This window comes from Pongo pygmaeus, chromosome 18 (assembly GCF_028885625.2).
Source record: "Pongo pygmaeus isolate AG05252 chromosome 18, NHGRI_mPonPyg2-v2.0_pri, whole genome shotgun sequence".
Lineage (NCBI taxonomy): Eukaryota > Metazoa > Chordata > Mammalia > Primates > Hominidae > Pongo > Pongo pygmaeus.
This window is the reverse complement of record NC_072391.2, coordinates 876,197-900,217: the sequence shown is the minus strand read 5'-3', so window position 1 is coordinate 900,217 and position 24,021 is coordinate 876,197. Positions and strand designations below refer to the sequence as shown.

The 24,021-nt window shown below is 63.4% G+C and overlaps 2 protein-coding genes across 6 annotated transcripts; one reads left to right on the top strand and one right to left on the bottom strand.

Moving 5' to 3' along the window:
• The first annotated feature begins 1,247 nt into the window (after window positions 1-1,247).
• Window positions 1,248-15,254, top strand: LOC129016207 (mesothelin-like protein). Its single transcript, XM_054455349.2, has 16 exons — window positions 1,248-1,293; window positions 4,147-4,267; window positions 5,948-6,068; window positions 8,954-9,039; window positions 9,166-9,302; window positions 9,433-9,613; window positions 9,941-10,031; window positions 10,116-10,257; window positions 11,132-11,301; window positions 11,385-11,525; window positions 11,604-11,731; window positions 13,443-13,573; window positions 13,777-13,806; window positions 13,899-14,008; window positions 14,262-14,532; window positions 14,926-15,254. The coding sequence occupies exons 1-16, from the start codon at window positions 1,248-1,250 to the stop codon at window positions 15,087-15,089; spliced, it is 2,070 nt and encodes a 689-aa protein (XP_054311324.2). The 3' UTR covers window positions 15,090-15,254.
• A 394-nt stretch (window positions 15,255-15,648) lies between these two features.
• On the bottom strand, window positions 15,649-23,421 carry MSLN (mesothelin). 5 transcript variants are annotated; one of them, XM_054455345.2, is made up of 17 exons: window positions 22,976-23,415; window positions 21,385-21,478; window positions 20,858-20,901; window positions 20,442-20,533; window positions 19,830-19,950; window positions 19,246-19,325; window positions 18,914-19,043; window positions 18,647-18,840; window positions 18,334-18,424; window positions 18,161-18,260; window positions 17,705-17,883; window positions 17,452-17,607; window positions 17,132-17,274; window positions 16,930-17,057; window positions 16,473-16,567; window positions 15,979-16,165; window positions 15,649-15,861 (listed from the first exon to the last, which is right to left on the bottom strand). In XM_054455345.2, exons 2-17 carry the CDS (start codon window positions 21,467-21,469, stop codon window positions 15,776-15,778), a joined length of 1,911 nt encoding a protein of 636 aa, XP_054311320.2. In that variant the 5' UTR covers window positions 21,470-21,478; window positions 22,976-23,415; the 3' UTR covers window positions 15,649-15,775. The 5 variants fall into 5 exon arrangements, with proteins under 5 accessions (XP_054311320.2, XP_054311321.2, XP_063510706.1 ...); XM_054455346.2 differs by having other exon boundaries at window positions 20,442-20,509; window positions 22,976-23,332; XM_063654636.1 differs by having other exon boundaries at window positions 20,442-20,488; window positions 22,976-23,331.
• Between the last annotated feature and the right edge of the window lie 600 nt (window positions 23,422-24,021).

Sequence of the window (24,021 nt, the reverse complement as noted above, 5' to 3'; positions counted from 1 at the left end):
CTTCCACCGTTCCCTCAGCCAAGACGCGGGTTCCAGACCCGGAGTCCCCACCGGGTCCCGGACCAGAGGCAGCTGCCACCGTGTCCTCAGCCGAGACGCGGGTTCCAGACCCGGAGTCCCCACCGGGGCCCGGCCCAGAGGCAGCTGCCACCGTGCCCTCAGCCGAGACGCGGGTTCCAGACCCGGAGTCCCCACCGGGGCCCGACGAGGCAGCTGCCACCGTGCCCTCAGCCGAGACGTGGGTTCCAGACCCGGAGTCCCTGAGGCGAGGCCGCAGGCCCTGGACTCACTGCTTCTGCTCCCGTGACTCAGTTTCCTCATCTGTAGAGGAAGGGGCTGGTGCAGATCCGAAGAGACCGCATAACCCTCAAGTAGCCAGTCAGGCTACCCCAACAGAGTGCAGCAGCAAAGCCCTCCCGGCCAGCACACCCATCACTCAAGGCTCCTCCCTGGCCAGCCCTGGGACGTGTCCACCCTCAGGCGCCTGGCCCCGGCCTCCCATCCCCCAGGGCTGGCTTGTCTCCAGGCCTCCTCCTGGACCTTGTCTGAATCAGCCCAAGTCGGGGCCAGGCACACCTCCCCTCTCTGGCTGGGACAGTCTTCCCACTCTGCCCCACAGGGCCCCACCCTTCTAGACTGGGGGCTGCCGACCTCACTGCCCCAACAGCAGCTGTTGGAGCCGCTGTGTCCAGCTGGGCTGACCCAGCTGACAGCCGGCCAAGGGGCCTTCAAGGTCTGACCTGAGCTGGATCCTCATCAACAAACCAGGCCTCCTGAGCGCCATCCTTCATGGTGCCTATGCCTCGGTGTCAGCCTAGAGCTCTCAAAGGGGCACCTGGGTTCCCGTGGGCCTGTGCAGGCCTGGGGAGCGGTCACCCACCAGTTCCCCTGCTGTCAGCCCCCAGACCCAGATCGGGGGTCAAGTCTCAGCTTGGCCATGGAGCTGGCTCGTTGGGCACCCATAGCATAGCTGTGGCGCAGGGGTTGGTGGTGCCACAGCTGAAACTGAGCTGCAGGTCCTGCCAAGCAGGGGCCGAGTCTCTCCCAAGATGAGAGCTGGGGTAGGTGGGCCAGGCCAGGGCTCAGCCTGGGTCACCCAGCACCCTGTCCCAGTGAGGGGAGAAGCCTGGCAGGTGGGCTGGGAAGTCCCTCCTGTCTCTTCTGCCCCCCTAGCCTGCCTGGTGGAGCCCCACAGTGCACACATGGGTGCTCTTGCCTGCCCAGCTCTGAGCTGTGGCATTCATGGAATGGCCGCAGCCGTCACCATTCCTGGCCCCCGCATTGGGTCCTCATGTGCCTGATGTCCCCGCAGAGGGACACACAGTGTGTCCGTGTCCGTGCTCCCGGGCACACAGACCAGGAGGCCCGAGATGCACCTGTGCACACGCAGGCACCAGCAAACACGGCGGACTCAGGTGCAGATGCATGACATGACCCCTGGGGCGCAGACGATGCAGAGCAGGGGCCCGGTGGGCAGGGAGGGGTGTGAGCTGGGCAGCTGCCAGCCGTGAGCTCAGCCTTTGCTCTGGGGGAAGGCAGTAGGTGCCCATTGTGCCTGAGGTCCCCAGGGGCTGACACAGTGCATCGCCTGGCACGGCCCGGGCCTCCCCCACAGGACTGCTGGCGGGCGTCACCGTGGGCATGGGACTGGGCGGGGCAGTGTCATGCCACCTGCCAGGCCAGGCATGGAGGTGAGCGGGGACCGCGGCATCCCCGCCCTGCACTGCCTCTGCACCCGGGCGCTCAGTGGTAGCGGCTGACACACTTGGTGGGCTGGAATTGCGTCTGGAGCACCTGGTCCGCAACTCCCTGCCAGGAGCAGCCACCCCACAGCCTGGGCAGCACCTCCCTCCGCCACACCCAGGGTTTCTGCTCAGGTGAGAAGGGCAGGCGGGAGCCACCACCAGCCCACCCGCAGGGCCGGTCCCGGACCTGTGGCTGGGCCTGAGCCTCTGCATTTGCCTCTGCATGGGGCAGCCTCCCTGTCTCCCTCTTGGGCCACAATCAGGAGGCCCAGAGGTGCCCAAAAGCCATCAGGCTGGTTCCAGGAGGAGACAGTGGCCCACAGCAGTACCAGACTCCTCCGGGGTCCCTGGCCTTGCAGCTTCCATTTCCAGCGTGGTTGAGGCTACCCCAGCTGCCACTGGGGGCCGGGTGTCAGCAACAGAGCCGGACATCTGGGGCTCAAAGAGGGAAAGGGAGCTGCCAGGGCCGCTGGGTGTGGAGACAAAGCCAGGGCTGCACGAGGCTGCCTGGGGGACTCGCTGTTTGTTGGAGATCTGTTCATTGGAGACCCAGCAGCCTGTGGGTCCCCTAGGCCCTGACCTGCGGTAAGAAAGGCCCCAGGGTTTCACATGGTTCCCGCTGCCTGCTGCTGCCTTTTAGTGTTTATGGGATCCTTTCCCCCCGAAGGTGGGGGAGCGGCAGCTCTGGCCCCGCTGCCCCGGGTGAGCCCGGACTGCACCCTCCCTCTCCACACCCCAGGGGGTGGGAGGCAGTGCGGGGCCAACCTGTGTGTCTCACCTGTGTCTTGCCTCTGTTACGCCTCTCCAGCTAGTCCTGGACCCACTGCCCGTGGCCCCAGCACCTTCCTGCCCGGGGACGTCTCAGCCAGGATGACCAGTGCACGCCACCGCACAGACATGGGCCCCAGAGTGGGTGAGACGAGGCCTCCATGCAGAAAAGGGGCCTCCAGAGTGCCAGGCCCACGTGGCAAAGCCATCCCGCAGACATGGGAGTGCCCAGGGCTCTGGCCACCCCATTCTCCTGAGCGAGGGTCTGTCCCAAGCCAAGGAAGGAGAAGGTGGGCCCTGCCCAGCAGCAGCAGGCCGGGGGTGGGGCTGCCAGGGCACTGTGAGCCCAGCCCTCCCCAGCAGGCATGGGGGTCCTGGGAGGGTGAGGCAAGGCAGGCAAGCTTGGCTAGAAGGGGCCACTCCTGGCCCAGGCAACTGGACATGGCTTCTGGGGAAACAGTGGGGGGGGTGAGTGGAGACGGCATTCTCTTGGGCAGCCCGGACACAAGCAGGGCCGGGCTCTGAGGCCAGGGTTGCCCAGTGCGTCACCCTCCCTGAGAGGGGTGGGCCGGGCCCCAGCAGCCCAAGAGGCCGTGGGCAGATCTGTGTGGGCTGTGGCAACCCCTGCTCAACGCCTGCCAGAGAAGAGACTTCACCACGTGGTCTCCCCAGGGCCAGCAAGATAAGGGGGCTCTCCTGCACCCAAACCCCCTTCCTGGGCTGGGTTTCCAAAGCAGGAAGATGGGCTGGGCTCCCAGTTCCTGCTGGGAGGCCCTGCCGTGACCCCCACTGCAGAGCTGAGCAGCCAGGGCCCTTGAAGGTGGCTTCTGCCCCCACAGCTCCACTGCCTTATAGGTCTCAGGGCTCCACTGTGAGGACACAGAGCCACGGGGCGTCTGGCTGGAGGAAGAAGGAGCTCACACATATGCACCTGCCATCTCACACATGTGCAACACGGGTGGACATGTGCACACCCTGCCAGACTCATGCACACAGCTGTCACCTACCCGTGCACACAGCTGTCACCTACCCATGCACACCGTCACCTACCCGTGCACACCGTCACCTACCCGTGCACACAGCTGTCACCTACCCGTGCACACCGTCACCTACCCATGCACACCGTCACCTACCCGTGCACACAGCTGTCACCCGTGCACACTGTCACCTACCCATGCACCCAGCTGTCATCTACCCGTGCACACCGTCACCTACGCGTGCACACAGCTGTCACCTACCCGTGCACACCGTCATCTACCCGTGCACACAGCTGTCACCTACCCGTGCACAGTGTAACCTACCCATGCACACCATCACCTACCCGTGCACACTGTCACCTACACGTGCACACTGTCACCCACTTGTGCACCCCGTCACCTATACGTGCACACTGTCACCTACACGTGCGTGCCTGCATGCATCCACAGCATCACGCCTGTACATGCACCACCAGACATGCCCTGTGCTCAGTCCCAGGCTGTGCACAGGTGGCCGGTGCTGTGGGGCTCCAGAAGTTCCTCTGTGTCCTCTGGCCTCAAGGAGACCCCCATGGTGGGGGTCACAAGTCCACCCTGGGACCCGGATGCCCCGGCCCCTGCTCCCGCTGGGACCCTCACAGCCCACCTTATTCCAGGTGCCCTGCAGAGCTCAGGCCTCACCCTCCTCTTGTCCCTTGCTGCCCACTGCTCTGGGCCCCAGGCCAAGGATCTTTCCCCAGGAGAGCTGGATGCCAGCAGGGCCAACCTGTGGGCCAAGTGAGTGCAGCCCTCCTGCAGTGGGGGTCTGCTTCTCGGTCGGGCCAGGGGAGGGGTCAGACAAGGGGATGGGGAAGGGTCTGGGGGTGGTCGCCAGCAGTCTGCACGCTGAGGCTGTCATCTCTTGCTCCACCTTGGGGGGCCCTGAGATGACTCAGTGTCCAGTGTCCAGCTTTGGACCTACACGGCCGGGTGTGGGTCCCTCAGCCACTGCCGAGGCCTCAACCATCAGGCCCTGCCGCCTCTGCCCACCCCAGAGGACACTCTGGTTCCCCACACTGCCTGGAACCTCATGCTGGGCTCGGCCCTCCTCCCCGTCCTTCAGAGTTAGTGACAATGACAGGCTGGTCAATTGACTAATCAGGGCGTCTGTGAGGCAGGGCTGGGGTCCTGAGTGGCACAAGGCCCGCTCTGTGTTTGACTGGATTAGAGTCACACCACAAGGAAGGCTGGGGAGACGGCTTCCCCGGGCCTGCCCAGCAGGTGCCAAAGCCCTGGGTGGGGCTGTCTCCTCCTCAGGTGCCTCAGCAGCCAGCGGGGGTGTTCAGGGAGCCACCTGAGCTCCCAGCCAGCTGAGACCCGGCCTCAGGAGGAAGTGCTGCCCCAGGGTCTAAGCAGGGGCTACACCTAAGGCTGTGTGTGCAGCCAAGAGCCTGGCCCCACAGGGTATTCTGGAGAGAATGAATGAAGGAGAGAATGAATGAATGAGTGAATGAATGAGTGAATGAGTGAGTGAGTGAATGAGTGAGTGAGTGAAAATGAGTGAATGAGTGAGTGAAAATGAGTGAGTGAATGAATAAATGAGTGAATGAGTGAGTGAAAATGAGTGAATGAGTGAGTGAATGAATGAGTGAATGAGTGAAGGAGTGAGTGAATGAATGAGTGAATGAGTGAATGAGTGAGTCAATGAGTGAGTGAATGAGTGAGTGAGTGAATGAGTGAGTAAATGAGTGAATGAGTGAATGAATGAGTGAATGACTGAATGAATGAATGAATGACTGAATGAATGAATGAGTGAATGAGTGAGTGAGTGAATGAGTGAATGAGTGAGTGAATGAATGAGTGAATGAGTGAGTGAATGAATGAGTGAATGAGTGAGTGAATGAGTGAGTGAGTGAATGAGTGAATGAGTGAGTGAATGAATGAGTGAATGAGTGAGTGAATGAGTGAGTGAGTGAATGAATGAGTGAGTGAATGAGTGAGTGAGTGAGTCAATGAGTGAGTGAGTGAGTGAGTGAATGAGTGAATGAGTGAGTGAATGAGTGAGTGAGTGAATGAGTGAGTGAGTGAATGAGTGAGTGAATGAGTGAATGAGTGAGTGAATGAGTGAGTGAATGAGTGAGTGAGTGAATGAGTGAATGAGTGAGTGAGTGAATGAGTGAATGAATGAGTGAATGAGTGAGTGAATGAGTGAGTGAGTGAGTGAGTGAATGAGTGAATGAGTGAATGAATGAATGAGTGAATGAATGAATGAGTGAATGAGTGAGTGAGTGAAGCAGGATCTTGCCTGTGTCGGGGGCACCACCTCCCGCTCTCCCTCCTTCAGTGCTGGGGAGCGGTGGAGTCAGAGCTCGGTCCTGCAGGCTGCGTGCGGCCCATGCCCTTCTGCTGGGCAACCCCCCTCAGCTGCTTCCACTCCTCCTGGACCCTCCCTGCCACTGCCTCCTCCTGTCTGCCCAGTGCCAACTGCTCCCTGCTGCAAGGCTTCTGGTGCCAGCCGGCCAGCCAGCTGCCCCGGGACCAGCTCTCAGCCCTAATCCAGAGGCTGGCCTTGTTGCAGGTCCCCCTCCAGGCCTGGCAGGTGAGCGGGAAGGAGTGTGAGTGGGTGGGCGGGCGGGTGGCCGAGGCCAGGCTCTGAGGGACGGGCCCGGATAGGGAAGGGCACATGGGTTCAGGTGTGAGAGGCGAGGGACGGCTTAGCGAGAGCTGGGGCAGGACCCAGTGTGACCATGGTCGGGATGGGGTGTGCGGCCCCCTAGAGCAGGAGGGCTGTGTGGAAGCCAACCCACCAACTTCAAAACCACCTGGAGTGTGTATCTGCCTGCCAGGATAGGAGGTCCACCAGGAGGCAGGGTGACTTTCGGGTGCAGCCCACACTTATCTACTTCCAGGACGTTTTAGCCAACTTGCCTGCAGATGCTCCACCCTGTGTCCCCAGTGAGGACAAGGGTTCACCCTCCCCCACCACCCACCTCGGCGGGGAATGGTGCCCGACTTGGGGTGCATACTCTGGGCCCCCAGAGCGGATTTTACAGCCCACAGGCCTCTCCCTGCACGGGCTGCAGGATCCTGGCCTGTGCAGGGCCGTCCAGGAAAAGGGAAAGGCAGAAAGACCTCCATCCCTTCACGGGAAAACCACACAGTGACATAGTTTAGAGTTATCTGAGCGGTATGAGTGACCCTGGCCTGAGGAAACAGTCTCAAGAGGTGTGAGCGCCCTGAGGCCGGTGGGTTACAGGTTGGTTTTCTAGGCATCCGGGAAGCAGGAGTTACAGGCAAAGAGGCAGAGAACACGGGGTAGGCAGACATCAGCCCGTTCTCCCTGAAAAGGCAGGATATCTCGAATTGGGGGCTTATAAGTCATAGGTGGATTCAGAGACTCTTTCGTTTGTAACCGGTTAAAGGAATAAAGCCCTATGTAAAACATGGACTCAGCAAATAGGGAATGCTTTCAACTCAGACAAGGAGGCCACAGGAGGAACACAGGGACAGCCAGCAGGCACCAACTCCCCTCTGCCTGGCACAGCCGTAGGTCTCATTTATAATTTGGTATCTTATTGCCACAGTCTTTTTTTCTCTCTTATTTATTTATTTTTGAGACAGAGTCTCACTCTGTCACCCAGGCTGGAGTGCAGTGGCGCGATCTCAGCTCACTGCAACCTCTGCCTCCCGGATTCAAACAATTCTCCTGCTTCAGCCTCCTCCCAGGTAGCTGGGATTGTAGGTGCGTGACACCATGCCCGGCTAATTTTTGAATTTTTAATACAGATGAGGTTTTACCATGTTGCCCAGGCTGGTCTCAAACTCCTAGCCTCAAGTGACCTGCCCATCTCGGCCTCCCAAAGTACTGGGATTACAGCCATGAGCCACCCCACCTGGCCTTTCTCTTCTTTAAAACATTTAAAATTTTATTATGATTATTATTTTTTGAGATAAGATCGCACTCTATTGTCCAGACTGGAGAGCAGTGGCACCATCTCAGCTCATTGCAACCTCAACTCCCAGATTCAAGCCATCCTCCCACCTCAGCCTCCCCAGTAGCTGGGACAGTTGTTTTTGTTTTTGTTTTTTGAGATGGAGTCTCTCTCTGTTGCCCAGGCTGGAGTGCAGTGGCGCAATCTCAGCTCACTTGCAACCTCTGCCTTCTGGGTTCAAGTGATTCTCCTGCCTCAGCTTTCCAAGTAGCTGAGACTACAGGCGCCCGCCACCACGCCCAGCTAATATTTTTGTATTTTTACTAGAGACGAGGTTTCACCATATTGGCCAGGCTGGTCTCGAACTGGCCTCAGGTGATCCGCCTGCCTTGGCCTCCCAAACTGCTGGGATTACAGGCGTGTGCCACGGCGCCTGGCGTAACTTTGTAATTCTTTTTAGAAACAGGGGTCTCACTGTCTTGGCCAGGCTGGTCTCGAACTCCTGAGCTCAAGTGATCAGCCCTCCTCAGCCTCCCAAAGTGCTGGGATTACAGGCGTGGGCCACCACACCTGGCCTGCTTTTTGCCTTTGATAATCAAACAGGCTGAACGTTCTGTTCCAGCTGACAGGCATTCTGGGTGTTTGTGGGTCAGGGTTTTTCTTCCCCTCCCTCTCAGCCAGGAGGACCTTGCGCTGCAGGAGGCTGGCAGCCCGTGCTCCATTCCCTGGGGCTCCTTTCAGGCTGCAGGAGGGTCCCCGAGCCCCCACCCTGGGTGGGCTCCTCCTCAGGGATGAGACCCTGGTGGGGGCTGCACAAAACTCTGGGGCCGTCCTTGTCTGCCTCGAAGCCCCTCGCCTTATGCACCGTATGTCCCAGGGGCTTGGCTGACATAAAATCAGGCAAAGGGCCCTCTGAGGAATGGGCTAAAAACCCTTGAAATGACCTCAAAGGCCAGGCTATACAAGCCTAGGCAGGAGGCGCTGAGGCTGGGCAGCGTGCTGCATAGGCTCAGAGGGGCGAGCAGAGCCTCAGGGAGCATGGGGTCGGGGGTGGAGGCCAGGCCTGGCAGAGCCCTGATGCCAGGAGGAGGCTGTCAGGTGGAGCCGAGGGGCACCACCCAGAGTCCACTTGGGAAGCTGCCAATGGGCTGCGCCGGAGGAGACCCCCAACCACAGCATTGTGGGGCCTCCTTGGTGGAGACAGGCAATCGTCTACACCCGCCCAGCATCCGGACGTGCGCTTTAACACCCCGTCAGTGAGGACACGGCTTTGGAGCTGGGGGCCAGGGAGGCTGCAGAGGGGCCTAGCGGCCAGGGAGGCGGCTTTGGGGCTGGGGGCAGCCGTTCGGAGGCCTGTTCTGCTGTGTGGGGTTCCCCTCCAGGCAGAGGGGCGGGCACGGGTGGCCGTGGGGAGGACCTGACATGCGGGAAATGGGGCCCGAGAAGTGGGTGGGGACTGGAGCCTGAGGCCTCTGCAGAGGGGAAGGGCGCCCACGGGCTGCCACGGTGAGTCCAGAGTGGACGAGGGAGTAACCAGCGCCCTTCTGCCCAGCTCAGCTGCTTGGCCAACCTGGCGTCACGGTGCGGCCTCCAGGACGACTTCACGCTCCACCCGCCTAACCTGCTGCTCTTCTACAAGTGAGTGTCCCTCCCTGCCTGGCCACAGGAGTCCTGGGGGCCCTCAGTGCCCCAGGTGCATCTCGGGGCTGCTGGGAGGTCGGGCCCCGCCCCCCGTCAGCCTGACAGCCTCAAACTCACCTGCAGCCTGAGCCAGGTGCAGGAAGCAGACTGCCGGGCCTTCATCCGCTGTGCCGCCCAGGGGGACGTGGAGCTGCTGAGTCATCTACCCGACCAGAGAGTCGCCCTGCGGCGTGCGGCTGTGGCCTGCCTGGTGGGCGCTGAGTGGGGTGGGCCGGGGTGCGTGGGGGGCGGCTGTGGCCCGCCTGGTGGGCGCCTGGGCAGGATGGGTCCTGTGCATTGGAGGCAGCCTCCCGCTGGGCGCCGACCTGCTGGCCCTGCAGGGAGTGGCCCGCCCGCGACTCAGCGCCTCCGATCTACAACTGCTCGGGGCCCTGGTGTGTGACATGGACGCGTCCAGCATCGGTGCCGCAGACCCCCGCGTGCTGGAGAACCTGCAGCGCTGCCCACGGCTGACCGCCGCCCAGCACATTGCCCTCAACTCACTGCTGGCCGGTGGGAAGACCTCGCTCGGGTGGGTGGGGTCATGGGGCCAGGCGAGGAGGCGGGGACGAGACGGGAGGCAGCCCGGGGTCGGCCCAAGAGGTCACTGATGTCCACAGCCCACTAACATCTGATCTCTGGCCTCAGCCTCACTGGGTCCTGTGGCCGAGGGGCAGAGGGTTGGGGTGCTGTCCCGCTGGCTGTGGTGGGGGCGTCCCTCCCGTGGGTGCCAGTCAGGGGCTGGGTGGTCAAGCACCTACTGGGTGCTCCTGCCTGCTGGGTGTCCACGGAGGGGCAGGGGCTCCCGGGGCGGGGGACCTGCCCTGGACCCAACACTGCACCCCATTCTGTGCACCAGGCCCCCTGGCTCCTGGACACTGGAGGGGCTACAGGCCCTGGGGCCCCTGGCCACATACATCAGCCCTCACCTGTGGGCGCAGGTGCAGGAGGTAGGAGGGGCCCCGGGGTGAGCACAAGCGGGCTGTGGCATGGAGGCCTGGGCCACCAACCTCAGCCCACACCTGCCCTGCCAGGCCGTGGGCCTGGGCTTCTTCCGCAGCGTGGTGGCTTCATGCCGGGCCGGGAGGCTCAGCCGGCGTGAGGCCAGGCGCTTTGTCACCAGCTTCCTGGAGTCCAAGACCAAACCAGTGTCCTCCAGGCCCCGGCTCAGCCCAGGTCAGTATAGCCACTGTGACCCGCCCTGCACCTCCCCGGTCTGGCTCCTCCCTCGGGCCTGGCTGACCTCAGAGAAGTAGTTTGGCCAAGTTCTTGGTTAGAACTCAGGGAAAGCCAAGGTCTGACCAAGGTCAGAAGTGGAGGGGAAGGGGTCAAAGAGGGGGCCTGGGCCAGGCACGGTGGCTCACACCTGTAATCCCAGCACTTTGGGAGGCCGAGGCAGGCAAATCACTTGAGGTCCATAGTTCGAGACCAGCCTGGCCAACATGGGGAAACCCCATCTCTACTAAAAATACAAAAATTAGCCAGGCGTGGTGCCTCATGCCTGTAATCCCAGCTACTTGGGAGGCTGAGGAGTGAGAATCGCTTGAACCTGGGAGGTGGAGGTGGAGGTTGTAATGAGCCAAGATCGTGCCACTGCATTCCAGCCTGGGCGACACAGCGAGACTTTGCCTAAAAAAAAAAAAGGGCTGGGCACAGTGGCTCAGGCCTGTAATCCCAGCACTTTGGGAGGCCAAGGCGGAACGATGCATTTAAGGTCAGGAGTTCAAGACCAGCCTGGCCGACACGGCAAAACCCCGTCTCTACTAGAAACACAAAAATTAGCTGGCATGGTGGCACATGCCTGTAATCCCAGCTACTCGGGAGGCTGAGGCAGGAGAATCACTTGAACCTAGGAGGCAGAGGTTGCAGTGAGCTGAGATCAATGCCACTGCTCTCCAGCCTTTGGCGCCCTGCTGCTAGGCGATAGAGCAAGACTCTGTCTCAAAAAAAAAAAAAAAAAAAGGTGCCCAGAGCCAGCAGTGGTGGTTGGCCCAGGCCCCGGTTACCAGCCTGGACCCCACACACCCCCAAGGGAGACCCTGTGTCCGAGGCAACATCACGGCCGCCACGCTGCGGGACGACCTCCTCCTGGTGCACTACGACTGTGCACAGCTTGAGTCCTGCCTGGACGGCCGCATCCTCAGAACCAACCTGGACCCTCTGTTGCAGCACCCGCTGCCCACTGAGTGCCAGCGCATGGTCAAGGCCAAGCTCGCACAGGTGCACGGCCGGGCTGTGGGGACGGGGAGGCCGGTGGGCGCGGCACCTCTGCTGACCCTGCCCAGCCCTGCCCACCTGCTCAGATCTACCCACAAGGCCTCCCGGAGGATCAGCTGCGGCTCATCCTCTACTCCCGCACCGAGATCGGCCAGTGGAGCATCACTTCCCAGGACACGGTCGTGGCTCTGCTGGCCTCGGACGTGGCCCTGGAGAACCAGACAGAGGTGAGGGCACCTGGGTGGGTGGGCAGGTGGGCGGCCCCGAGCCCCAGCCTGCCCCACTGACCCGGGCTCTGCCCCCAGGCTGTGCTGCAGAAGTTTCTGGAGCACAATAGCACAGTCTCCGGCGCCCTGCTGCTGGCCATCGGGGGCACCCGCCTGTGCTGGATGAGTCCTCAGCAGATCCAGACCATCCATCCCCAGGAGCTCCGGTGAGCCAACCCCAATCTCCCACTGCCTTGGAGGCAGCTCCTGCCTCAGCCCAGGAGGACCACGAGAGGAAACTGATGCCAGGGAGGGCAGCTCAGCCAGGCCATCAGGGGAGCATCAGTCCCAGGGCTGCCCTGCCTGGACTCTAGCTTTGAGCAAAGTACACAAACTGGGTGACTTTATTTATTTTTTTGAGATGGAGTCTTGCTCTGTCTCCCAGGCTGGAATGCAGTGGCGCGATCTTGGCTCACTGCAAGCTCCGCCTCCCGGGTTCTCGCCATTCTCCTGCCTCAGCCTCCCGAGTAGCTGGGACTACAAGCACCTGCTACCACGCCTGGCTAATTTTTTGTATTTTTAGTAGAGACGGGGTTTCACCGTGTTGGCCAGGATGGTCTCGATCTCCTGACCTCATGATCTGCCCGCCTCGGCCTCCCAAAGTGCTGGGATTACAGGCGTGAGCCATCGCGCCCGGCCTACTTATTTTTTGAGGCAGTCTCACTATGTCACCCAGGCTGGAGTGCAGTGGCGCGATCTCGGCTCACTGCAACTTCTGCCCCCTGGGTTCAAGCGATTCTCCCACCTCAGCCTCCCGAGTAACTGGGATTACAGGCATCCGCCACCATGTCCGGCTAATTTTTCTATTTTTAGTAGAGATGAGTTTTCACCATGTTGGCCAGGCTGGTCTCGAACTCCTGACCTCAAGCGATTCACCCTTCTCGGCCTCCCAAAGTGCTGGGATAACAGGTGTGAGCCACTGCACCTGGCCAAATTGGGTAATTTTAAAGAGAAATATATTCTCTCAGTTCTGGAGGCCAGAGGTGTGAAATCAGGGTGCTGGCAGCCCCTGCCCCTCTGAACCCTGCAGGGAGGACCCTTCCTGCCTCCTCTAGCTTCTGGCGTTGCTGACAAGGTTTGGCACCCCCGGGCTTATGCATACATCAACCCCATCTCTGCCTCCATTCTCACGCCACACTCTCCTCCATCTGTATCCACATTTCCTATTCTTTTTTTTTTAAGAGACAGGGTCTCACTATGTTGCCCAGGCTGATCTCAAACTCCTGGATTCAAGCAATCCTCTTGCCTCAGTCTCCCAAAGTGCTGGGATTTACAAGCGTGAGCCTCCACGCCCAGCCCTCAGATTTCCCCTTTTTGTTTGTTTTTGAGATGGAGTCTCACTGTGCCGCCTAGGCTGGAGTTAAGTGGCGTGATCTCAGCTCACTGCAACCTCTGTCTTGTCTCCTGGGTTCAAGCAATTCTCCTGCCTCAGCCTCCTGAGTAGCTGGGAGGGACTACAGGCGCCCACCACACCTGGCTGATTTTTGTAGTTTTAGTAGAGATGGGGCTTCACCATGTTGGCCAGGCTGGTCTCGATCTCCTGACCTCGTGATCCACCCGCCCAGGGCTCCCGGAGTGCTGGGATTGCAGGCGAGAGCACCGCGCCCGGCCCTCAGCTTTCCCTGTTCTTAGAAGGCTCCCAGTCATTGGTTTAGGGCCCACCTGATCCAGTCTGACCTCATCTTATCCCATCTGCAATGACCCTGTTTCCCAACAAGGTCACATTCTGACGTCCTGGATGGATGTGAATTTGGGGGAACCCTGTTCCCCCAGGACAGAGAGCGAGAGGAAAGCTGTGGCTCGGGAAGGGAGGGCCATGCCCAGCGTTGGAAGGGTGGGGGGCTGGCGACCAACTCCTCAGCCTCCTGCCTCCCACAGGCTGGCCGGGGCCCTGGACGTCTCCTCCTGCCCCCAGAGCCGGAAGAACGTGCTCTACACCAAGGCCCGTGAGGACTTCGGCAGCAACAGGACCCCAGCTGCCTACTACCGCCTCATGCGCCCCTACCTCGGTGAGCCCTGTCCGTGGGTGGGCACCCTCCCCCAGCAGCCCCACCCCCCTCACCCCTGTCACCCCAGGTGCTCCCCTGGTGGAGCCCCGCCCCCCTCACCCCGTCCCCCCAGGTGCTCCCCTGGTGGAGCCCCACCCCCCTCACCCCATCCCCCCAGGTGCTCCCATGGTAGAGCCCAGCCCCCCTCACCCCTGTCCCCCCAGGTGGTTCCCATGGTGGAGCCCAGCCCCCCTCACCCCATCCCCCCAGGTGCTCCCCTGGTGGAGCCCAGCCCCCCTCACCCCATCCCCCCAGGTGCTCCCCTGGTGGAGCCCCGCCCCCCTTACCCCTGTCCCCCCAGGCGGCGCGCCGGTGGAGGAGCTGCGGCACCTGGCCCAGGCCGACATCTCCATGGACATCGACACCTTCACCAGCCTGAACCCCCTCGAGCTGCAGGTGGGGCCGGGCTGCCCCGTGGGGGTGGGGGTGGGGGTGGGGGTGGGGGTGGGGGTGGGGGTGCAGGGCTGTCCCAGGCTGGGGAGCCCCTAGCTCACAGGTCACAGCCAGCATACCCCCACTTCCCTGCTCCAGGCCGTTTCTGGGCCTCACTCCCGCCATCTGCCCGATCCCGGGTCTGGCCCTACCTTGTGGGTCTTCCCCTGCCCCGGAAGGTGGCCCCATGGCCCCTCTGCCCCACCCCTCTCCGCAGAGCCTGGATGTCGGCAACATGACTGCACTGCTGGGCCACAATGTGGGAGACCTGCAGAAGGCCCGCAGCCACCCCACCGTCAGGGCCTGGCTCCACAGCCTCAACAGCTCTGCCCTGGGCCAGCTCGGCCTGGACGCCAGCCCCGCCGGCCCCGCCGGTTCCACCGGCCCAGCCCACGGCACCAGCGGGCCCCCCAGCACCACCCACCAAGCGCTCCATCTGGTCCACACCTCGGGCCTGCCCGCGAACACTGCCCAGGCCTCCACCTCAGGTATGGCCCCCACACCCCTCCGGCTTGGCCCCCTCTGCCCAGGGCCCTCTCAGACCCGTCCCCGCCTCATGGCCACTCCCACAGGCTGTCCACCAGCTTTGTCCATTGCCTCCTGGGATGAGGCTGGCCAACCCTGCTTCACCCTTCATTGCCCACTGAGTTAGAGACGCAGCTGCCTCCCCTAAAACCCACTGACCAGCAGAAAGTGGGGGCGGGGAAACTTTGAGACCTTTGTTGGGTCCCAGAAGAGTAGCCGCAGGTCGGTGTCCTCGCTGGCTGTCCCCACCCTCCCCCGCCAGAGGGAGGGGCTGCCCAGGCCTGTCTGGCTCCAGGGGGTGGATATGGGGGTAGCGTCTGGTGGCACTGATGGTGGCCTCCCTGTTCCATCTGCAGGCAGCCTGTGGGCCCCCCTGGGGTACCTGCCGCTGGCGGTGGCCCTGCCCTCCAGCCTCCTGTGGCTGCTGCACTGGGGGACTTGCGCCCTGGTTTCTGTGGACAGCACTGCCTTGGGGTGGCTGGGTTCACAGGGGTCAGGTGCAGGAAAAACAGGGCTGTAAGATTCAGCTGGACGCCCACTTGGGCTGAGGGGCCAGCTCTAGGCCAGGCCAACCTACCCGAGCCCCACCTATTAGACTGCCCCGCCCATCCCCGCCTCCAGGCCCTGGGAGCTGGACTGAGGACCAGGCCCTAAGAAGGTGCCTCCCGCACAACCACAGGCTCAGGCGGGCCACAGAAGACGCTGCCCGGGCCCTGCGGAAGGCTGGGGCTGGGGCCGGGGCCGGGGCCGGGGCCACTGACTTCACTGCTGGACGTGAATAAAGTCCAAAGTCGTGGTCCTGCCTGTGTCTGTGCTCAAGGCCTGAGCAGGGGAGCCTGGGAATGTCCTAGCCGGGGCCAAGCCTGTGGGGACGGGGACGGGGACGGGGACAGGGACGGGGGCACAGGACTCCCACCACTGTCTACTGGGGCCACCTTGAGTGCTGGCCTGGCCCTCAGCACGGTGGCAGCAGGGTCAGGAAGGCCTCCAAGGGCCCCCACCTGGCCTGGGGGCCCAAGACCAGAGGGAGAGGAGCCACGCTGGTGGGGTCCCAGAAAGTCCTCAGAGGCCACAAGGCGTGTCTGCAGGGGGCATGTTCCCGTTTACTGAGCGCGAGTTCTCTTGGGGTGGAACGGACCACCCATGCCTGCTCCTGGCCAGGCGGGGATCCCCAGCAGGGCTGGGGCCAGAAAGGGAGTGGGGCCCTCAGGACAGGGTGCAGGCCAGGAGCAGAGCCAGGACGGTGAGAACAGGTCCAGGTCCTAGGAGGCAGGGCGTCCCCGAGAGCGCCTCTACGGAGAAAGGGGTGACTCAGAGGGCCTCTACGGAGAAAGGGGTGACTCAGAGCGCCCACCTCCACGACCCCAGCCCTGCCCCCAGCCCTGGCCTGGCCACGCCACCCCACCCACCTCGCATGCTGAGGTCTAAGACCAGGTAGCCGTTGGGGATGCCGCCCTGTAGCCCCAGCCCCAGCGTGTCCAGGTCGTCCTGCCACTGCCGTCGGATCCAGTCCCGCACGGGTCGGTGCCGCTCCTCCGCCTTCAGGCCCTCCACGTGGGGTCCCAGAAGTTTCTGCACCTCAGCCACAGTCAACGGCTGCCAGAGCCCCCGTGCAGCCATCAAGGAGGGTCTCCTTCCCCCAGCGCCGCCAGAGGGCTGCCAGGCTCTCCTGTGTCCAAACTGCCCCACCCACAGATGCCCGCCGCAGCCTCTCCAGACTTTGGAGGTATCTGGCCCGCTGACCTCAGCTCAATGGCTGCCCTTCCCTAGGCCCCACCACACAGGAAGACACTGCCCTTCCTAAGGCCCTTCCTAAGGCCCTGCCCCACTGCAGACCCGCCTTACACGCCCTCCCGTCCCCCGGTTGGCCCCTCCTCCACGCGCTCCCCCCCACTCGCCATACCAGCACCGCATCCGTCTGCAGCTTCATGAACGTGGCCAAGTCCATGCTCACATTCTGCTGACTGAGAGCCTTCAAATCCTCCGTGTGGGCCCCACCTGCCCACCGGGAGAGGGGCCCGAGCTGAGGCCTCACCTCACACCCCCAGGCCCTTGACCACAGGCTGCAGGAAGCCCACTTGCCTTACAGGGCTTCCCTTTTTCCTTAGGGATTCCAGGGCCTGGGTTTGCCCGGCTGCCTGACCCCCAGGCGTGGGAGACACTGGAGGTGGCTGGCGCCCTGAGCTGGGGTCAGAACCCACAGCCCCTAAGGCCATACACACCCTGGGGGCAGAGGACAGGTGACCACCCAGTTACCCTGGCAGCAGGCGGCCCAGTGAGGCAAAGGCCTGGCACCCCTGAGTGGAGTCTGTGGCTCCCCCGTTGTGGTACCCACCCTGTCCAGGGACTCCCTGGCTCACCCAGGAAGGACCGGATCTTCACAAAGTATTCGGACCCGTTCATGTTCTGGAAAGCAAGGCGGGCCTTGGGATAGAGGACGTCCAGCTGCCTTGGGCCACACGTGTCCAGGTCCTGGGGCCTGACCGCCCTGGGGACAGGGTGGGTGGACAGTGAGCGCCAGCACACGGACCCACCTTGCCGGGCAGAGTTCTGGGGACTCACCAGATGATGCTGGGGGACACGGAGCTCAGCTGCTTGGGGCTGAGGGAGCACAGGTACCCAGGGTAGAAGACAGTCACGGTGTCTAGGGTGTCTTTGTCTAGCTGGCCCCTTCCCATCACAAAGCGGTCAATCAGGGTGGCCACCTGTGGGAGGGGCCACCGAGGAGCCTTGTGGCAAGGAGAGATGTATCCCTCCACCACCAGCATAACCTCAGGCTGTGCCCCTGACCCCAGACCCGCCCAACCTCAGACTTTGTCCCCCACTCCGCCCCTCAGCCCTTCCCAATCTCATGCCACGTGACCCCCGAGCCGGACGGTCACCTGAGCACTCATTTCGTGCCCTTTGTTGACTTCAAGCAAAGCCTTCAGGGTCTCCAGGGACGTCACATTCCACTTGCGAATATCCTCAGGGCTCATCTTGAGGAAGAGGTGGCCCAGGTGCTGGATCACAGACTCGGGGTAACCTTGTGGGTAGAGCTGCAGGCCAAGAGACCAGGAGGGCCTACGTCACTCCCAGCGGGGCTGGGGATGGCTTGGACACAGCAGGCCGGCGGGAACCTGAGTCATGAACTACCTCATCCAGTTTATGCTTTAGGACATCCAGCTGCTCGTAGGTGAAGGGGATGGCGTTCACACGTTCCATCTGGGCGGCCAGCAGGGCCGCATCCACGCAGGCTTCCAGCTCCCACTTCTTGTAGAAGATGAGGCTCTCGTCTATCTCGCGGGCCTTCTTGCCTGGGGGACAGGGTGTCTCTGCAGGGCACAGGGGTCAGGGGTCAGGGGTCAGGGCCGGAGTTCGTTTGACCCCTTCTTCCTCCCACACCTGCTGTGAGATGAGACCTTGGGCAATTTGTGACCCTCCCCGTGCCTCAGTTTACCCACTGGCAAACGGGGTTCTGTCCACTCTCTGTGGTTATAATGGGACGTGCTGCAGAGCTGGGGAGGGGCAGGTGAGACCCTAAACTGCAGATGCCCACCCCCAGGGGTGCTGCCCAGCCTGGTGCCAGACTGCGCAGGGCACGGCACTCACTCTCCACGTCCCGCCGGAACCTCGACTGGAGAACGGTCCGTTCAGGCTGCCACCAGGATGGGTCCCGAGAGGAGCGTTGCCGCCACGCAGCCACGATGCCCTGAGGACGAGCAGGACCCGGGCTGAGCCTTGGGTGGCCGGGCATCCCCAAGGGCTGGGGATCGGGGTCTCACCTGTGGGATGCTGCGGATGATGGGCTGGCCCAGCACGGGCAGCAGACCCTGCAGAGCGTCCAGGGTGGAGACAGACCACGTCGACGGGGGGCTGTGCAAACACGGGGCACAGCTCAGGGATCCCCCAATGCAGCCCCAGAGAGGGAAGAGGCCAGGCCGTACCCCCGGGCTGTGGAGGGGACGCTGGGGCCATTGGCAGGGGTTGTAGCGGGGTTGACTGACCCTGGGCCTTGAGGCGTGGCCATGGGTGTCCTCACGCTGCTCATGCCACGCCACCAGGTGAGCCTTCGAGGTTCTAGACACCTTCACTTACCCGTAGGGGGGTCCTCCGCCCTGCAGAGCCGCCCTGGCTGCCTCCTGCTGGTCGTGGTCCAGGGGTCCCAGGCAGCGCACCAGCCGGGGTAGTACCACTTCTGCCGACTCGGCCACAAAGCGCCCAGGCAGGTCGCAAGCCAGGCCCCCCAGAGCCTGCACATCAGCCTCGCTCAGCAGAGACCCCCGCATACCCTGCAGAGAGGCCGGCCTCAGCGCCTTTGGAACTGCCGAGCCCTCTCCACCCCGCGCTGGCCCCAGCCCCTACCCAGCAGTCCAGAGCCGCAGGCAGCAGCCGCTGTCGCTCAGGAGCCCCCCGCGGGAGCAGGTCCACGTTGGCCTTTGTGACGCGCGAGAAGAAACGGGTGCAGGCCTGGGGCCCTGAGAATGCGTCTGGGCTGTGGAGAGAGGGTGCTGGGGACAGGCCGCACCGATCACACCCGTCCCCACCCTGAGAGGCGGCCCGGCCAGCCTCCACGTCTCTGCTGTGGCCTGGGGTCCAAGGCAAGGGGCAGGGGTTGGGGGCTTAGGGCTGGGGGCAGAAGTCAGTGGGGGGGGGGGGGTGGGTTCACGGGGCAGGGGGTGGGGGGCAGGGCCTACTTGAGGAATAGCAGCAGGTCCAACGGGAGGGCGTCCAGGTCCCCCGGGGGCTCGGAGAGCCGGTGAGCCAGACAGCGCAGCTGCAGGGGCAGGGAGTCCAGCACAGAGCGTTTCGAGCTGCCACCCACGTGGCGGGCCAGGGTCGCCTGGCCAGCCTGCCCACCACAACATACCCCTGCCCTGGCCACGAGAATCTGTGGGAGTGGATCTCTGGCCGCCTGCAGCGCTGCCCCGGGGGATGTGGGCTCCTGTGAATGGCTGCTGCTGCCCTTTCCCAGGTCTCACCCACTCCCCCGAAAAAGATTCACCCTTGGGGCAGAGCCTGGAGGGCTGCTCACGGCGCTCCAGGAGGGGGTCCAGCACACAGGGTCATATCAGACCTGCTCCTGGGGAGCCAGCCCTTGATGTGGACGGGCACCCTAGTGGTCAGCTTGGGTGGCCAGAGGAACTCTGGGAAGAACTGGCCAGGGAGAGATGGCAGCGGGGACAGAGGGGACTGTGGTGGCAAGGTGGGCACTGCAGAGCTGCCTGTGAATTCCTCAGCCCCAGCTGTGCCTGCCTGCCTCAGCCCAACTGAGACTGACCTGCTCTGCTGAGAGCTTGACATTCTTCTGTCCCAAGGCCACAGCCAGCTCCTGGACACGCGCCGTGCTCAGGCCGGACACCTCCTCACACGGGAAGCCAAGGAGTTGGCGTGGGGAGAGGCTGCAGGAGGGGTCCGGCTGGGCACCCACGATCGCCCCTCCCCTGCAATGTCCACCCAGTGCTCCCCAAGCCCCACAGCCCCACCTCTCCCCGAAGGACCCTGGTGCTCCCTGCAGACCCCCCCCCAAGGCCAGGTGACGCCCTCAAGGGTTGGGAGTTGCCATCACCTGGGGGGTGTCAGTCCCTCCCACAGTCCTGAGCCCAGTCAGATCTGTGGTGGAGCAGAGGAGGAAGGGGGAGGGGACGTGGGGGGAGGGGGGAGGGGGGAGGGGACATGGGGGGAGGGGACGTGGGGGGAGGGGACGTGGGGGGAGGGGGAGGGGACATGGGGGAGGGTGTGGGGAGGGGGGAGGGGACATGGGGTGGGAGAGGGGTGTGGGGGAGGGGACGGACAGGGGATGGGATGCTGGGGGATGGGGTGCCCTGCCCACCCTCAGTCCCCAGGGCCTCTTGAGCCTCACCCTTGAGGACTGTGAGGACCCCGGACCCACCTGGAAATGTTAGGTGGGTTGGCCAGGACTCCGTCCAGGGGCGCAGCCTCCTGGGGGCACAGGGCCTGCTGAACATGGCTCAGACCAGCTCTCTGGAGCAAGAGTTCCCAGGTCCCGCTACCCCTGGGCCCAGGTACTCTCCGAGTTCAGCTACTTCCCAGGCCCGGCTGTGTCTCAGACCCATGGGCTTTGCTACTTCTCATCTAGCCACTTCCCGGACCCAGCTGCAATTTTGGCTCTGCTACTCCCCGGACCTGGCTGCTCCCAGGCCAGTCACATGCAGGTCCAGGTGCCCCCTTGCAAGCAGGGACCGTGGAAACTAGCAGGCACCGTGGATACATGACAGAGAGAACACAGCATGGCACCCCCACCTGGGACCTGAAGACCTTCCCCTGTTTCCCCAGAGGGGACCTTACCTGCCCTGTCTCTCCAGCCAGGGCCCTCGAGGGCTGCACCCATCCTAAAGGGGCAGAGGGGACAGCTTGGGTGGGGGGCGGGCCTCTTGGGTGTGCCCTGACCCAGGGGAGGAAGGAGGCAGAGCCCGGCCGCCCCCACAGCCAGCCCTGTGCACGCCCCAAAGAGAGGCCAGTGGCTCAGGCACGTGTACCCTGTGTGCCCCGTGTACCCCCTGACATCACAGTCCCCCAGGCACAAGGGTCTGCCCTCCACCAGGGAGCCCGGCCTTCCACATCTTTCCCTGAGACCTGGCGTTTGGCCGGTCAGACCACCCATCCCACAGACATCCCCACTGTGTCCTGAGCCCCATCACTCCCTGGTTGGGTCTCCAGCTCCTGTCACCTCTGGGGGCAGAGACTGCTGCTGGGACTTGGCCACCACAGGCACTCCAGGGAGAAAGCAGGGACAGGCAAAGCTTTGCTGAGGGCCTGGCCCCCAAGGCCCCTGGGCCGTCCCCGCCTCACCGGCAGCCCCATCTAGTACCCACCGAGGCTGAAGAGCAGGAACAGGAGGCTGCCGAGGGCAGGGGTCCCACAGGACCCCAACAGGGGTCGAGCCGTTGGCAAGGCCATGGTCTGTGTCTGTGGAGGGCAGTGACTCACGATGGGACCCCCTGCTCCCACCCCATGCCTCTGTCCTGGGCCAGCCTGGGGACATGTGGGCCCAGGAGGGGCTCCCAGAGCAAAATTCTGTGGCACCTGCAGCTTGCGTCTGCACCCTGGCCCTGCCCTCCAGCAACCGAGCCCTCTGTCCCCCCGACTGGCTCCTGTCCAGGGGAGGGGCTGGGTCTGAGATCCCGGTCCCCAGCCCAGACAGCCCAGGCGTCAGTTGGCGCCCACCCCTCTCCCGGAAGGGCAGGGCAGTGTGAGCAGAGCTTAGATGGAGCAGCCGGGGTCACCGCCCGCTCGGGCTGGCCTGAGTCTCCCCACTCCTGCACAGGAGGACAAGCAGGTCCTGCTGGGGTTGTGTCCAGCAGCCCCCTCGCCTAGATGTGGCTCCCTCCCCTCTGCCCCACCCTCAGCTGCAGGTGCCTGGGCTTTGTGAACACCCCAGGCCCTGCCAGGCAGACAACACCCTTGGAGCAGGAGGGGCGCTGCAGGCACAGAGGCCACCGCCCATTCCCACCCACCAGTGTCTTTTTGGGCCGCTTGGCCTCTCTGAGCCCACTTGCGGGTGCAGTCCAGGTGGGGCGGGACTGGGCTGGGCCAATGAGCAGCCTGGGGAGCCCCTTGTACTCTCTAGGGTGAGGCCCGGAGGCCTGTGGGCCAGTGTGGGGTGGGGAAGTGGGTGGGGAGACCCTCCCTGAACAAGAATTGTCCTCCTGGGGTAGGGGTGGGGCCCGCAGAAGAGGGAACTGGCTTCCACACTCACCCCTTTCAGGGAGACCACCGTGGCTAAGTAGAATAGAACTACCTCCTAAAAACCTTGGCCCAGGCCCGGTGGGTACACCCGCAGCTCAGAAATGGGGGTAACATGCTCATGCTCAGGGCCCCGTCCACAGGGGAATGTCTTGGGGAGCCACAGAGCCTCCCGGTGACGGACTCTACTGCCCCCAGGCCCCAGAGGAAGTGGGAAGGCCCCTGAGGCTCTGAACACCTTGAGATGGTGGAAGAAAACAGACCCCCCCACAGCCAGAAAATGAGCGGTGGGTGGGACCCCCAGCCCTTGGGGTGCGTGAAGCCAGGCAGGAAACTTGGCCATCGGATCACAGGGGACCTGGGCACCCCCAACCCCACCTCCACGTGACCCAAGGACCTCCGCACCTGGGGTGGGGGCTCCCCGAGAGCCCGGCCCTTCCTGCTCTGAGGGGCCTCTGCAGGCCACGGGGGGCCCTGGAATCTGCATCCTTTACACCTGCAGGAGGGCTGGGCTGGGGCCGTGGAGGCACCTGCGCTGCCTTAGGACTGCCGCTTCCAAATGGGTCTGCCTGTGCCCTCCGGGGTGAAATCTGCGTCTAGCTGAAGCCTGACCATCACTCTGGTGCTGGAAGCCCGGCCTGGGGCGGCCCCAGTACTCCAGATGGAAGGTGCAGATTCCATCCACACCACAACAGAAAGAGCTCAAAGGTTGTTACTTACAGATCCCAGGGAGGGAAGCACCGTGGGTCCGCCGGCAGCTCTCCTTCTGCGCGTCACAGCAGACGGGAGTGGCCGGCCAGGCAGAGAGAGGAGTGCGTGGCGCTGGCAGCGCCCATGGGGAACAGGACGGCCCCTTTCGGATCTCGGGCCAATGCCCACACGCGGTCCTCTAAAGAGCGATGTGAAAGGGGGAGCCCAGCCCCCAGGCCTCCGAGGTGTTCTGCGCGGTTGGGTAGGGAGCTTTACCCCTAACGCCCAGGCAGCCCCCAGCCCTCCAGGTCCCAAGTGGCCCCTCCCAGGTCTCAGTGGGCCCTGCCCAGGGTAACTCTGACGTGCAGCGTTGATTGGCCACACCTGAGCCTCCTCTGCCTCGGTTTCCTCAACTTGGAAGTGGGGGTGGAGAGCCTGGCAGCCTCCCAGGCCGTCAAAGGGAACAAATGACGGCTTTGCTCGGGGCAGCAGGGAGCGGCGGCGCCTCACACCTCAGGAATGTGTGGGTGGAGACCCCGCGCAGGGGCCTTGGACGGGCAGCGGGCCAGGCCCGGCCACCTGGGGGAGGAGGGATGCCCAGGAAGGCAAAGCTGCCCTCGGTGGGCGTGGGTGGGAGCCCGGGCCCAGGTTTCACGGCTGCCCTCTGTGGGCGTGGGGTGGGAGCCCAGGCCCAGGTTTCATGGCTGCCCTGGGTGGGTATGGGTGGGAGCCCTGGCCCAGGTTTCACAGGATCCCACCCTCTGATTCTCAGGTGCTGAAACCCAGGGAGCACTGTGGCCCCCCCAGTTGCAGGTCAGCAGGCTCTGGACGGTGACTACACAGCCCAGACAGGACTCCCGGGAGCACAAGCCTGACGCCCAGTCCAGTGTGGGCCTCGCAAGGCTGTGAGCCATCCGTCTCAGGGCTGTGGGAGCACACAGGTAGAGAGGCAGGACGGGAGCCAGCTCCAGGCACACGCACACCCCTTCTCGTGGGGTTGACTGGAACGGAGCTGCCCCCGGGCGCTCGCTGGCCTGGCGAAGTGGGAGCTGCCTTCCCCACGCATCTGGGTGGGC